A 14,667-nucleotide genomic window follows, 5' to 3' on the forward strand; every position below is an offset into this window, starting at 1 on the left:
GATCTAGAATCAGCAAAGAATGTGTACTGGTCTTAGTAATTGAAGATTTGAGTTCTTTTAAAAGAAATTACGGTTCTTAAATGACTTAATTTTTTTTAATAAACTTAATTTAATTAACTTATTTATTTGTTTTTTTGGTGAAGAAGACTGGCCCTGAGCTAGCATCCATTGCCAATCTTCCTCTTTTTGCTTGAGGAAGATTGTCGCTGAGCTAACATCTGTGCCAGTCTTCCTCTGTTTTGTATGTGGGACGCCACCACAGCCTGGCTTGATGAGCAGTGCCTAGGTCTGTGCCCGGGATCCAAACCCACAAACCCTGGGCCACCAAAGCAGAGTGCGCAAACTTAATCACTACACTACTGGTCTGGCCCCTGCTTTAATTTTCTTTGACTTATGAAATTGAGTTTCTTTGCTGGAACAGCTGGTAGAATTCCTGAGACTTTAATGGACAGTAAAGAGTAGGAAAGAGTCTTCTTTTTAAACTATACTTTTCATTTCATATGTGGGAGAACTGATTTCAGACTAACGAGATGGCATTGAGACAGAAGAGGTTGGGCATTAAAATCAGTACTTCTCTAGAGTGTATTACTGAGACCGTTTTTGAAAGGTGGACTGAGTTTCCTATCCAATCACTATTTGTGGAGAAATTGACCGAATTGTTATTGGTACCAGTGAACCTTTTAAACAGTGATACTCTCAAAAATTCTTGGAACCTAAAAAATAGAAGTTTATTCTGTTGCACCTGCTGGAAACCTGGGAAAGCCTTTTGGTGAGAGTAAGATAGGATTTAGTTTCTTGTCGGTATCCTTAATAAAAACCCTGACTTTCCATCAAGCTCTACCTGGAAAAATCAGAACTTATTCTAGAGTTTGGAAATTTCCCAGCTTGAGTACTTTGTCTTATTAGAAGAGGCACGATATCCTTCAGAATATATTTGAAGAAGCACTCAAAGGAGAAAAGTAAAGAAAAAAATTAATCAGCTATTAAGGCTATATGACAAATGAAAGTACAGATAACAGGAAGATAAAAGGCTGCTTTCTTTCACTGAAGACCCACTTAGCAGACTGACTGGTAGTTGAAGTGTGGATTTTTCTAAGCGTGTAAACTGCAGTAGTCATCTGAGATGGCCAGGGAGGCCACTTGATGAGACTGTAAGTCTATATCCTTACGACCTACTGAGAGCACTTTTGTGTTTGGCCATTGGCAACCAAGATGGAGGTTTCTTAAATAACTTCTAAAGAACTAAATGTAAAATAATGTTAGCATTTTAGAAAGCTACAACAGTACACTATAGTAGAGTTATTTAAAGCAGACTAGAAGTCTTACAAAATGGCATTTTGACATAGTTGTCTTTCTAAATTTCCCATCTCTGATTTGCTTCCCTTCAAAGCCTGATTCCCCGTTATTTACACATTCTCTTTTTTAAATAAATATCTTATTTTTTATCAAAACGGTCATAATTCTACCAAGCTTAGGTCGTAAATGGACAAAAGAGAACATTATTACCTAGGAAACTGAAGTTGGTGGCATCTTCAGTTCAGTTCTGAAGTTGTGAGTGCACTCTGGGCTTTAGTTGGAGTGCCTGTGGCAGTAACTTTCTTTTCCTTGCACTCATATTTGTACAATACAACCCCTGTCCCTAGATTTGCCATTATTGCACATGAAGAAACTGAACTACCCTTGTCATTTTATTGATTATTTATATGTGGATTATTCTCAAAATTAGTATAAGAAAAAGCAATTCCAAGAGGCTGGTTATTTTCCTTTAGGTGGTTGGGTATCAGCTGTGTTCAGGCTAAAGGAGAACCTCAGGTTGTTTAATTGTTCATGAGATACCACATCTGCAAGAATTGGCACTTAGATAACCTCTGCTCTTGAGTTTACTTTTTAATTTTTAAGAGGAAGTTGATACCATTTGAGGAAATATGACAAGTGATCGTCACACTTGTTAGGTTATCTGTGCTTCTAGGCTTCTTCACCCCCGGGCTTACCTGCATTTAATTAGATCTTACCTCTATGGCTTCTCTTTGGCTATAGTGAAATGTGAATAATTTTGTTACCCAACTTGTTTTATGTATGTGTAAGGAATATCAGTGAGTAATAAGAGGAATCTAAGATCCTTAGAAGAAAGATGATATACCAAGGTACTGTTAAAATAATGGCAACTTGAGAACTAGTATATTTGATAAGTTATAGCACTTACGTTGTATAGCATAAAACTTGGACTCTGTCCTTGATTCTGCAGTAGGTTTCTTACTCTGCAGCTTTGGGTAAGAAATCGTACCATGGCTGATTTTCTCATCAATGTAAAATTAAGAGAAGATATTTTGGGAGGGATTATAATTCTTTCTCCTCACTTGTCAGAGGAGATAGCATAGTAAGTTGCCATCGTCTATGTTAATGAAAAAAAAATTCATTTTAGAATCTAAAACCATAAGTTTTTAGTTGTTGGATTTACAAATTCAGTAGCCCCTATAAGAATCCTTAGACTTATTCCATGCCTGGGTTGAGCCCCCTCTATGCTTATCTGTACTATAAGCAGCCTGGAATTTGGGGGACAGGCTTTTGCATGAAGGAAACAATCTGCTCATTGATAATCAGATTAAATTCATGTCAGTACTTTCAAAGAGCCTTAGTGTGTATTCATAATATTAGCTCTGCTAAACCTTTTTAGTGTAGACCCTAAGTAGTAGAGCTTTTAATAATCTTCAACTCATAATAGTGTTATTGTGGAGGTCTAGTATATGTACTTAGTACTGTGCGATTTGATAAACTGATGCACACTTGCTATCATATTGAGATGTTTATTTATTTATTTATTACTGGTCTCTTACACTAGATATAAACCTAAGAGAGCAGGAACTGTAGGTGTCTTGTTCACCATTGTATCTTGTATCTTTAGTGCCTAGCTTTGCTCATGGTAGGTCCTTACCAAATATGCGTTGCAGGAATTAATTTGGAATCTCAGTAAGGGATCCTTATGTTTTAAAATTTATATTAGAAAAAAGTGCTATTTTCTTTTCTTAACGATCCTTTATAATCAGAACTTTAAAAAATTTTAGTTGTAAAATTTGCGTAACAAAATTTTCCATTTTAACCATTTTTAAGTGTATAGTTCAGTGGCATTAAGTATATTCACATTGTGTGTGCACCCATCACTACTATCCATCTCTACAACTTTTTCATCTTGCAAAACTGAAACTCTTATACCTGTTAAACAGTAATTTGCCATTTCCCTCTTCCCCCTGACGCCCCACCTCCTGGCAACCACCATTCTACTTTCTGTCTCTATTAATTTGACTACTCTAGGTACCTATATAAGTAGAATCATATAGTATTTGTCCTTTTGTGACTGGCTTATTTCACTTAGTATAATGTGTTCACGATTCATCCATATAGCATGTGTCAGAATTTCCTTCCTTTTTAATACTGAAAAATATTCCGTTGTGTATATGTATACCACATTTTGTTTATCCGTTCATCTGACGATGGACACTTGGTTGCTACCACCTTTTGGCTATTGTGAATTATGCTGCTATGAATGTGGGTGTACAAATATTTGTTCAAGTTGCTGGTTTGAGTTCTTCTGTGTGTGTACCCAGAAGTGGAATTGCTAGATCATATGATAATTCTGTGTTTAATTATTTAGGGAACCACCATACAGCTTTCCACAGCAGCTATACCATTTTACATTCCCACCAGCAATGTTTGAGGGTTCCAGTTTCTCCACGTTCTTGCCAAGACTTGCTTTCTTTTTGTTTGTTTGTTTTTTTTAATATATAATATCCATCCTGATAGATGTGAGTATAATCAGAACTTTTAACCAAATTAATTATAAAAAAGATTCAATACAATATTGGTCCTCAGGTAAATTATAAATTAACAACAGAATTAGACTGTGTTTCAAAGCTTAAGATACTTCTTCAAGGTTGGTTTGATATGTGGGATAATCAGACTCAGATATTTTTGTGTCATCCCCAGTGCCTGGAACAACCTTTGCCTGATTTTTGAAGCCAGCAAAAACAATAATTTAAAAACCTGCAGTATTTACAAATATGTCAGTGATACTGTAAATAACATACTTTTTCCAAAATGTTCCTAAATGTGTGCCATTTGAAATAATTCCAAGAAACTTCTGAGATGGTTCCTAATAGAGTGAAATAAATGATAATAAGAAAGCTCAATCTCAAGGGATCCTCATATCCTTTATGAATCTTGCCTGAGAATAGTACTTAACTGCATTTTTCTTTAAAAATTTATTTCTGGGCCGGCTTCGTGGCCAAGTGGTTAAGTTCTCGCGCTCCGCTGTGGCAGTCTGGGGTTTTGCTGGTTTGGATCCTGGACGCGGACATGGCACCGCTCATCAGGCCACGTTGAGGCAGTGTCCCACATGCCACAACTAGAGGGACATGCAACTAGGATATACAACTATGTACCGGGGGGATTTGGGGAGATAAAGCAGAAAAAAAAAATTTATTTCTGATGGAGTATACCTGCTCTTCTACCATAGGATAGATATCAAAAGTTGAGATCCTGCCTTTCCATTTCCTACCAATGGAATTTAGTAAATCTTAGGCTTTCTTTGCTTGAAAAAATAAGAGAATTGTTAAATCACTAAATATCATTGATGGGAATTAAAAATGACTTTCTCTATAATGCTGAGAAGCACTTAAACTCCAGTTCTTTGAAACAGGGTTTTGAATCTACTTGAGTTGTTGGTTTACGTTAAAAGAGGCAATATTAGCTGGTGAATAGACAAGTTAAGATGTTAGATTATTGCTTTCCCTTTTTGGTGAACCCATGATGTAGAATATAAATACAAAATTGGCATTTGTGCGTGGGAGGCTGACTTGTATGGACTATCTCAGTGTCTCTGTTGCCCTCTGGCTTCTGGTTGGGTTTGGCCATTGGGCAGCATAGGCAAGAGATCAGAGGCAGGGAGGAGGGTGAGGTGGGGGTATTTATTCCTCAATCTTTCCTTGAGGGGTCACTGTGGGTTTACCGTGTCCTATGACCAAAGGTCACAGCTACTGTCCCATGGCCCTCTCCACGCCAGATTAAACAAAGATGAAAGAGCCTTCTGTCTCTGGGTTGCAGTAATTGCTCCCTCCATACACCCTCTTAAAACCTTGGGATAGCAATGAACATTGCTGTTATTAGCCAAGGGTACTGTACTCTATCTTGTGGTTTCCCTACTCTCTGCTAGCGCCTTCGAATATAGTCCCTTTATTAAACTCTCCTCAGATTTCCCACTTTCAGTGTGCCATTTTTTTCCTGCTGGGATCCTAACTGAAATGGCTGCTTTATGCATTTTTAATCATTATCCTAATTAGTATGCCAGATAAACCCTAAAAATACTTATGCTAGTTTGGGGGGGGCAGTAATGGAAGGTGTTTGCAGACATACCCTTTGTTTTCCTTGCACTTTGTTTCATCTAGTGTGTTATTAAAGGATAAATAAATAAATAACACTAAGTAAATAGTGTTAGATGATGTATAAGCTAGTAATAATAATAGTTCATTTAAATATAGACTCCAAAATGATGTTTGTATTCCCTCTTTTCTCTGAGAGACTGGTACTTTGATTCCCTAATGACATTATTGATGTCCTTTGTATCATCTCACTGCTCAGTAATACTTCTTTGGGGAAGGATACTTAATAATATTCAAGTTATATCATTTGGCTAACCTATAAGCAATTCTGAGAAGATTGCTGGATAGTATTTGCTTATAAAGAATTTTCATCTTTATATACTGTCTCTTTTCAATTAATAAAGATAATTGGGAGTTAAACATGTTATGTAGTCGTCTGGAAAACTCAGGCTTACGTACTGAATTGGTGTAAGTGCAACCTGATTTTTCATGTGGGTAACAGTCTTGAAACGCCAGTATCATAGAGGTTAAATCAAACTAATTCATGGTTCATTGGTAATTGTCAAGCGTGGTTTCTCTTGGAATAACATAGGGTCTATTCAGATCCTCTTTTCCACTTTTAGTACCAAAATGTTCTTACCATTCTAACTTATAAATTATCAGTCTTCTGTAGCAACTAGGAGGTATTTGAAAACACAGGCTAAAGATTGAGCTTTAAAAGAAGCTTTAATTAAAACACATCTGTAATAATAGCAAAAGAATTTGGAAAGTGTACTAGAATATTACTATGTTTTTTTATACTCCTGTCTTATTCCATTCAGGCAGCTATAACAAAATACCACAGACTGGGTGACTTATAGACAACAGAAATTTGTTTTTCACAGTTCTGGAGGCTGAAAGTCTGAGATCAGAGCACCAACATGGTTGGGTGAGGGTCCTCTTCCCATCATAGAAGTCTGTGACCTCCTCATTATAGACTCAGTGGTGGCAGAGGCTAGGAAGCTCTGTGGAATCTCTTTTATAAGGGCATTAATCCCATTCTCGAGCACTCCACCCTCGTGACCTAATCACTTCCCAAAGACCCCACCTACTAATACCATCACTTTTGGGGGTGAGGATTTCAACATAGGAATTTGAGGGGACACAAGGATTCAGACCATAGCACCCTCTTTTTTCAAAATTTCCCCTTTTACTTGCTTTGTTGAAATTCTAACCCCCAAGCTACTCCCAAGTACAGTGCCTGGATCAGCAATGTTAATAACCACCTAGGAGTAAAAATGTCAGGCCACAGGCCAGACTACTAAATGAATGCCTGCATTTTAACCTAAGATTCCCCAGATGATATGTATACACGTCAGAATTTGAGAAGCACTCTAGCCATTTCCTGGGATTTAAAACAAAATTGTCATGTGTTAAAGCTGAGGTAATTTATTGATTACATAGTCACAGGTAAAGAAACTGATTAAATTTGCAGATAGCCTTTTCTTTATCAGTATTAGGAAACCAAACTCTTTTGTGTTCAATCATATTGAACTAAGTTTTCTCATATTGTGCTGGTAATGTAAACTCAAGTATATTGTGTTGTCAAGAATTATATTGGGGACACAAACATGAATGTATTCATGAAGTTCATAGTTTAAGAACGTGATGTGTGTGGTGCAGTCTGCAAGATGGCAGTTACTTTCATGTGTTATTATTAATCCTACAGAAGCTCTCATTTTCACTCATATTTCATATTCATTAGTGTTAAATTTTACTTTGAGGAGCTATTGTAACATTTTTGGTGGAGCTTTTAAATTAAGATAGAATAGTTAACAAAGATATCAAAGATTACTGGACAGTCTAGTATATTGATGTGCTTAGTGTTTTTCTCAACCTGTGACAGTTTCTAGAAAATCAAATTTTATTTTATAATTTTAACTAAAAATGTAGTTATAGGTTATCTGTATAATACAATTTGCGAATAGCAGCTCAGTTGTTGTTAACTGCTTTTGGGAGGAAAGCAAGTGATCTTGGCCCTCCTATTTGAGAGATGAATTACGTGTTAGTTGGATCATGTTGAACATATTTTTCCCTTCTCATTCTTTCAGATTCATCAGGATTCATTTTTGATTTGCAGTCCAATACTGTATTGGCCCAGGGAGGAGCTTTTGAAAACATGAAAGAGAAGGTATGACTAGTTGCTATGGATAGTAAACTTGAATATCGTTGTAAAATTTAGGTACTAATACAATCAGTGGCTACACAAACGCATTAAGAAAGTGAAATTTTAAGGACAAAACACAGTGCCACTATATATCAGAGTAACTACCATGAAGGTTTTGAGGAATCAGAGCCTATTAGTGCAAACATGGTTTTCTTTGCATAGTTCCATATATATTCATTTTAAATTATCTTGAAGACATCTTAATATGAATTAATTAAATAATATTAGAAAAAATATTTACATGGCTAGCTGTCTGTCTCATTTGGCAGCATTCTTTAAGGAACAATCTGAGCAGCATCCTCCCATTCACTTGAAGAGCATTCTTAAGTCTAGGAGACTTCAAAGCAACCAGGGAAATAGGTTTTCGAAGTGATATTCCTTTGGAAGAAAACCAGATGTTTTTAGTTATATAACCCCTCATGAGCTATACTGAGAAAAACATAAAACAAAAGCTTTATGTGCTTTCTCTGTCTTATAAAAAAAGTTTTTGTTGATTATGGAGTCATAGCTATATATTGGTTCAATAATACAAACATTTTCACATTTTAAGTTATCAGAATCTTACCTTTATTATTGAATCTGTAAGTTTTGCCTAATGTCTATTGTTTAGTGATCAGTGCTAAGTTTTTTGGTCATCTCAAAATCTCAAAAATGTATATTACAACTTAGCCTTCTTTGGATTATAGATTATATACCTTCCTACTTGTTTGGTGTTAAACCTTACCATTTTTCAGTTAAGCCTGAAACAAGAAAGCACAGAATGATAGGAAAGCAAGTGTACTAAAAAAGGCTTAGCTTCTAATACAGACTCTGCTTATTACTTGGAGAAGATGCTTTAGGGGCCGGCCCAGTGGTGCAGTGGTTAAGTTCATACGTTCCGCTTCTTGACGGCCTGGGGTTCACCAGTTCAGATCCTGGGTGCAGACATGGCACCACTTGGCAAAAAGCCATGTTGTGGCAGGCGTCCCACGTATAAAGTAGAGGAAGATGGGCATGGATGTTACCTCAGGGCCAGTCTTCCTCAGCAAAAAGAGGAGGATTGGCAGTAGTTAGCTCAGGGCTAATCTTCCTCAAAAAAAAAAAAAATGCTTTACTTCTCTTTATCTATAAAAGCACTTGCTTTTCAAGTAGCATGGCTAGATAACCTGAAAAAATTCCTGATATAAAATACCTAGAAATACAGAATGAAAAATAACATGCATCATTTTCAGTGCATAGCTGAACATAAGAAGTAAAGAAATCCCTGGGGGATAAAAATGCAGAGGGAACTAAAAACCAGAGTGGTAAACCTAAGCTTAGGTAACTTTGACGTGTTTTTCCAGTCTCAGTAACAAATGGGTTTTACCACATAGGGTTCTGAAACCCAAGGCTTGTCCTGGGTTAAGAATTAGAGCTGAGATCTTATATACGATTGAGACCCTAAAAATATTTCACCTTCAGGGAAAAGGTGAACTAGAAAAACATCTTCCCAGTGACTTTTGAACACAGTAGGCTTACTGTACATGTTTAGAGGGATATATTTAAAGGACAAAGAGAAACGCAAATAAATCTTAAATTTTACTCAATATTTTATCAGTAGTAATATTATATCACAGGGTTATTAATATTATTTTATGAATATTGTAGAATAAAACAAATCAATAAATAATTTAACATTTTAAGAACTTAAAACTTTTAATTTAGAGAAAAGAGATACATGTTTAAAATCATGTAAGAAAAAGCCTTTTAGTATTGTATTTGAAATGAAGATGTCAGTATGAACTCATGTTGTAAAAAACAAAATCTCCTGGCTCTATCCAATGAAAGGACCTAGAAATAATGACTCCCCAGTAGCAATAAACACATCTAGCTCTTAGATCTTGGTTTCTAACTACCATTCCCTACCAAAAAGAACCAGGTCTTGGAGAAATAGGCAATTTCACGTTGTGCAGTAAGACAAGAAATGAAAATTATAAGGATTGGGAAGGAAGAAAAAAAAATGCTATAATTTATAGACAATACAATTATCTACATAGAGAAACCAAGAAAGCAACAAATTATTAGGAATAATAGTTCATCAAGGTTGCTGGATATAAAATTGATATACAAAAATGAAAACAGAATATGCAATTATTGTAAATTGTATACTTTTAATCTCAAAAAATATAAAATACCTTAAGAATAAATCTGACAAAATTGGCATACCTATTTTAAAAAGCAGTTTGGCATTACCTAATGAATTTGTAGATGCCCTACTATTCAGGAATTGATAATACTGGTTATATACAATAGAGACATTCTCACTGTTCACAGAAGACCCGATTTCTTTTTTATTGCTCATAATGTGCTAAACATTGTTTTAGGCACTGAGAAGTCAGCAGTAAATAAGCATAGGAATGTTCATTACAGCATTTTTCATAGTAGTCAAACATTGGAAACAATATAAGTGTTCATCAACAGGAAAATGAATAAATTGGCTATATTCATACAATGGAAATGCTATGTAGCAATTAAAATAAATGAATAAGAGATGCATTTATCAACATCTAAAAATCTAAAAAACAATATTATGTGAAAAAGGAGATTGAATGTAGACCTGTATGATAATACTTATGTAATGGAAAGCAATAGTATACATTGCCTGTAGATACATACATACATCATAAAAGTGCAAAAACGTGTCAAACTGACACCAAATCCAAGACAGAAATCTCTGGGGTGAGGAGGGGAATAGGATTTATGAGGGACTTCATGGGGCTTCAATTGCATCTATTTTATTTTATTAAACTGGCTGTCAGCATAGTGAGTGTTCATTATATTTTGTAGGCCTGAAATAGTTTATAGTAATTTAAAGATTTTATTTTTCCTTTTTCTCCCCAAAGTCCCCCGGTCCGTAGTTGTGTATTTTTAGCTGTGGCATGTGGGATGCCGCCTCAGCATGGTTTGATGAGCGGTGCCATGTCCGCGCCCAGGATTCGAACCAGCGAAACCCTAAGCTGCTCAAGCTGAGCATGCAGACTTAACCACTCAGCCACGGGGCTGGCCCCCAGTTTATAATAATTTAAATTATCTCTACAGATTATCTTTATGGTGTTGTTATACAATTAAATAATATAAAGTAAAAATGTTTTGAAAAATGCTATAGAAAAATCTGGCTTGTTATTGTTAATGGTTCATTAAGCTTTCCATCTTTTTCTACAGTATGCTAAAAATGAGGAAACTGGTGCTAAATTAATACCTGGTACCTAAATTAAACCACCCTTTCTTGAAATAAAATCTAGCACATACCTTCTATTTCTAGAAATGTTCTGTTTTTCTAAGTTTTAAAATTAATTTTTTATGTGCTATCACTCATCTATTAATCATTCCCAGTGAGATGGTTGTATCCACTCTCATTGACAGTACAAAGGGGTGCATACTGTTAAAAATGAAATGTCACTCTTTCTGTTATTCTCCATAATAGGCCTCAGTTGCCAAATGACCTACTGATGGTAGAATTAAATGGCCCTGTCATCTTTTCCAGATAAATGCAGTGCGTGCAATTGTTCCCAACAAGAGCAACAATGAAATCATCCTGGTTTTGCAGCACTTTGATAATTGCGTGGACAAAACAGTACAAGCGTTCATGGAAGGTAGTCTAGTTCAGTTTTTTATAAGTTTGTATTTGTTCAAATAGGAGCTGCTGCAGACTTCTATAACATGTATTTAGCAATCTGGTGTTTCACAGATGATGTAGCATGGTAACATAATACCTCATGATAACATGCTGTTTTTTTTAAGATATCCCTTAAAGATACCTCTTTCAGCCCTAGAGATAGCTCATTCATAAGCTATGTGATATCTAGAATAAGAGATAAGCTGAGAAAACCCTATCATTTTACTCAAAATGTTCTCTAATGGTATTTAAGGAGAAATCATATGGCCAGTGGTTAAGGGACTTGATTGGAGTTGGGTTGAATAAGAATTTAAGAAACTCTTAATGACAAAGCAGTGATTCAGTGGCCCAGCAAGAGATGGCTTATTCAAGGATTCAACATTCTCTTCCAGGCTCCAACACCATTTAGTTTGGCTCCATCAAGTGATTCAATTGTATAGGTTTGAGTTTGCTTATCTAACGTATAGAAGAATGATGGCTTAGCCAAGCCTTCAGATTTAGCGTTGAGATGTGTTTTATAAACTTCTTTCCACATAACTTGTTTGAGAAAAACTTGGCTTGAAGCTGTTACATCATTGAACAGTGATGTCGGGTTAGGTCTCCCTATTTCTCTTTTTTTGAATTTGCCAGGATAGAACGAACAGGTCCAAATACTGTAAGGTTTTTCTTCATCATCATCTGTTTTCTTTATAATGTTAGTATTTGGGTTTAGAGTAGTGCACAGCTCTCTCTAAAACAGCATAGCCAAGGTCATGTGTCATCTTCTGGAGGAGAAGGGATGGCATATTTGTCTGAAACCAGCCATCTTTGTATTCAGTCTAAGCTATATAAATACGACAATCTTCAAAATGGCCAGGCTACATTAGGCTCTTCTTGGAAGAACTTACTGAGGAAATTATATAGAGAAGCGGGATCCAGTTGGGCAGGTATTCCAAATAGTAAGCATGACCTGATTGTCTTGTTACATTAGCTCAGACACTTGAACCTTAACTTTTCCTGTTAAGAACTTTGGAAATTATTCAGCAATTACAAAATGCAGTGACACTAATTCCTGCTTGACCATGCATGTAGTCAGAGAGAAAATCTGTAATTGGTTTCTCTTACAGGTAGTGCCAGTGAAGTCCTCAAAGAATGGACAGTAACAGGCAAGAAAAAGGTAAAAATGAATTAAACTTAAAAGAATGATATTAATATTTGTATTATAAAAAAATTTAAGCTCTGCAAAAGTATTTGAAAGAAAAGATTTACATATGCATCTTCAGTTCACCTGGTTAAAAAATGTCTTCTGTGACATTGAAACACATCTGTGTACATAGAATACCACACAGTCTTCTCCATGTGATTTAAGGCAGGAAACAGAATTACTTTGCCGTGGTGCAGTTGCTGAGGGGATATTAATATTAGACAGGGATGAAACAAGAGAGCTTGTCAAGGAACACAGAGCTCCTCTAGAGAAAGTGATCTAGTCCAGTGGTTTTCAACATCATTTTTATCATAGATCAGTTAAAATAGTTCAGATTTTTAGGTCAGCCAACTGTGGTGTTGTCTCTGATATTAATGAGCTTTGACTTAAAACCTAAAGAAGGGCTTTGCTACTATTAGCTGTGCAGAGGTGTTTGTTGGCCACTTGTATATCTTTTTTGGAGTCCTTTGCCCATTTTTTAACCAGATTGTTTTGTTGTTGTTGAGTTTTAGGAGTTCTCTCTGTATTCTAGATATTAATCCCTTATCAGATATGATTAGCAAATATTTTCTCCCATTCTGTAGGTTGCCTTTTTACTCTATTGATGTAGCATCTTTTGAAGTACAAAAGTTTTTAATTTTCGTCAAGTCTAATTTGTTTATTTTTTCCTTTATCTGTGCCTTTGGTGTCATGTGCAAGAAATTACTGCCAAATCCAATGTCCTGAAGCTTTTGTCCTACATTTTCTTCTAAAGGTTTTATTGTTTTAGGTCTTATAGTTAGTAGAGTTTTGATCCATTTTGAGTTAATTTTTTGTATGTGGTGTTAGGTAAGGGTCCAATTTATTCTCTTATATGTGAGTATCCAGTTTTCCCAGCACCATTTGTTGCCAAGACTGTCCTTTCCCTATTGAATGGTCTTGGCACCCTTGTCAAAAAACATTTGACCATATATATGAGAGTTTATTTCTTAGCTCTCTATTATGTGTCATTGGTCTGTATGTTTGTTTTTATGCCAGCACCACATTTTTTTGATTACTGTAACTTTGCAGTAAATTTTGAAATCAGGAAGTATGAATCCTCCAGTTTTGTTGTTTTTCAGGATTGTTTTGGCTGTTTGGGGTTCCTAGAGATTCCATATGAATTTTAGGATGGGCTTTTCTGTTTCTGCAAAAGACGTTATTGGGATTTTGATAGGGATTGCATTGAATCTGTAGATCACTTTGGGTGGTATTGACATTTTAACAATATTAAATCTTCCAATCCATGAACATGGAATGTGTTTCCATTTATTTATGTCTTCTTTAATTTTTATCACCAGTGTTTTATAGTTTTTATTGTTCAAGTCTTTCACTTCCTTGGTTAAGTTAATTCCTAAGTATTTTATTTTTGATGCTATTGTAAATGGAATTGTTTTTGTAATTTTCTTTTCAGATTGTCCATTCATGTATAGAAATGCAACTTTTGGGCTTTTTTTATTTTTGTGTTTTTACTTTGTATCCTGCTACTTCACTAAATTTGTATATTAGTTCTAACAGGTTTTTTGTGAAATCTTTGGAGTTTTCTACATATAAGATCAAATCATCTGCAAACAGAGATAATTTTTGCTTTTTTCTTTCTAACTTGGATGCCTTTATTTCTTTTTCTTGCCTGATTGCCCCAGGTAGAATTTTCAGTACTGTGTTGAACAGATGTGGCTAAAGTGAGCGTCCTTGCCTTGTTCTTGATCTTTGAAGAAAACTTTTCAATGTTTCACCATTTTTCACTGTGGGTTTTTCATATATGGCTTTTTATTATGTTGAGGTAGTTTTCTTCTATTCCCAGTTTTTTTAGTGCTTTTATCGTGAAATTATGTTGAATTTTGTCCCATGCTTTTTCTACATCAATTGAGATGATCCTGTGTTTGGGTTTTTTCCTTCATTTTGTTAATGTGGTGTATTACATTGATTGATTTTCTTATGTTGAACCATCCTTGCATTCCAGGAATAAATCCAACTTGGTTGTGATGTATAATCCTTTTAATATGCTGCTGAATTTGGCTTGGGAGTATTTTCTTGAGGATTTTTGCATCAGTGTTGATAAGGGATATTGGTTTGTAGCTTTCTTCGCTTATAGTGCCTTTGTCTGGATTAGGTATCAGGGTAAAATGCTGGCCTCAGAAGGAGTTTAAAAGTGTGCCCTCCTCTTCAATTTTTTGGAAAATTTTGAGAAGAATTGGTGTTAGTTCTTCTGTAAATGTTTGCTAGAATTCACCAGTGAAGTCATTGAGTCCAG

General features: G+C 35.4%; 1 protein-coding gene across 1 annotated transcript in view; it reads left to right on the top strand.

The window, feature by feature from the left end:
* Positions 1 to 14,667, top strand: part of SPATS2 (spermatogenesis associated serine rich 2) — a 133,755-nt gene that overhangs the window by 92,283 nt on the left and 26,805 nt on the right. Inside the window, 3 exon segments of the mRNA XM_014740927.3 lie at positions 7,463 to 7,542; positions 11,081 to 11,189; positions 12,319 to 12,368. Of these exon segments, the coding sequence (XP_014596413.2) occupies positions 7,463 to 7,542; positions 11,081 to 11,189; positions 12,319 to 12,368 (239 nt within the window).

This window comes from Equus caballus, chromosome 6, assembly GCF_041296265.1.
Source record: "Equus caballus isolate H_3958 breed thoroughbred chromosome 6, TB-T2T, whole genome shotgun sequence".
Lineage (NCBI taxonomy): Eukaryota > Metazoa > Chordata > Mammalia > Perissodactyla > Equidae > Equus > Equus caballus.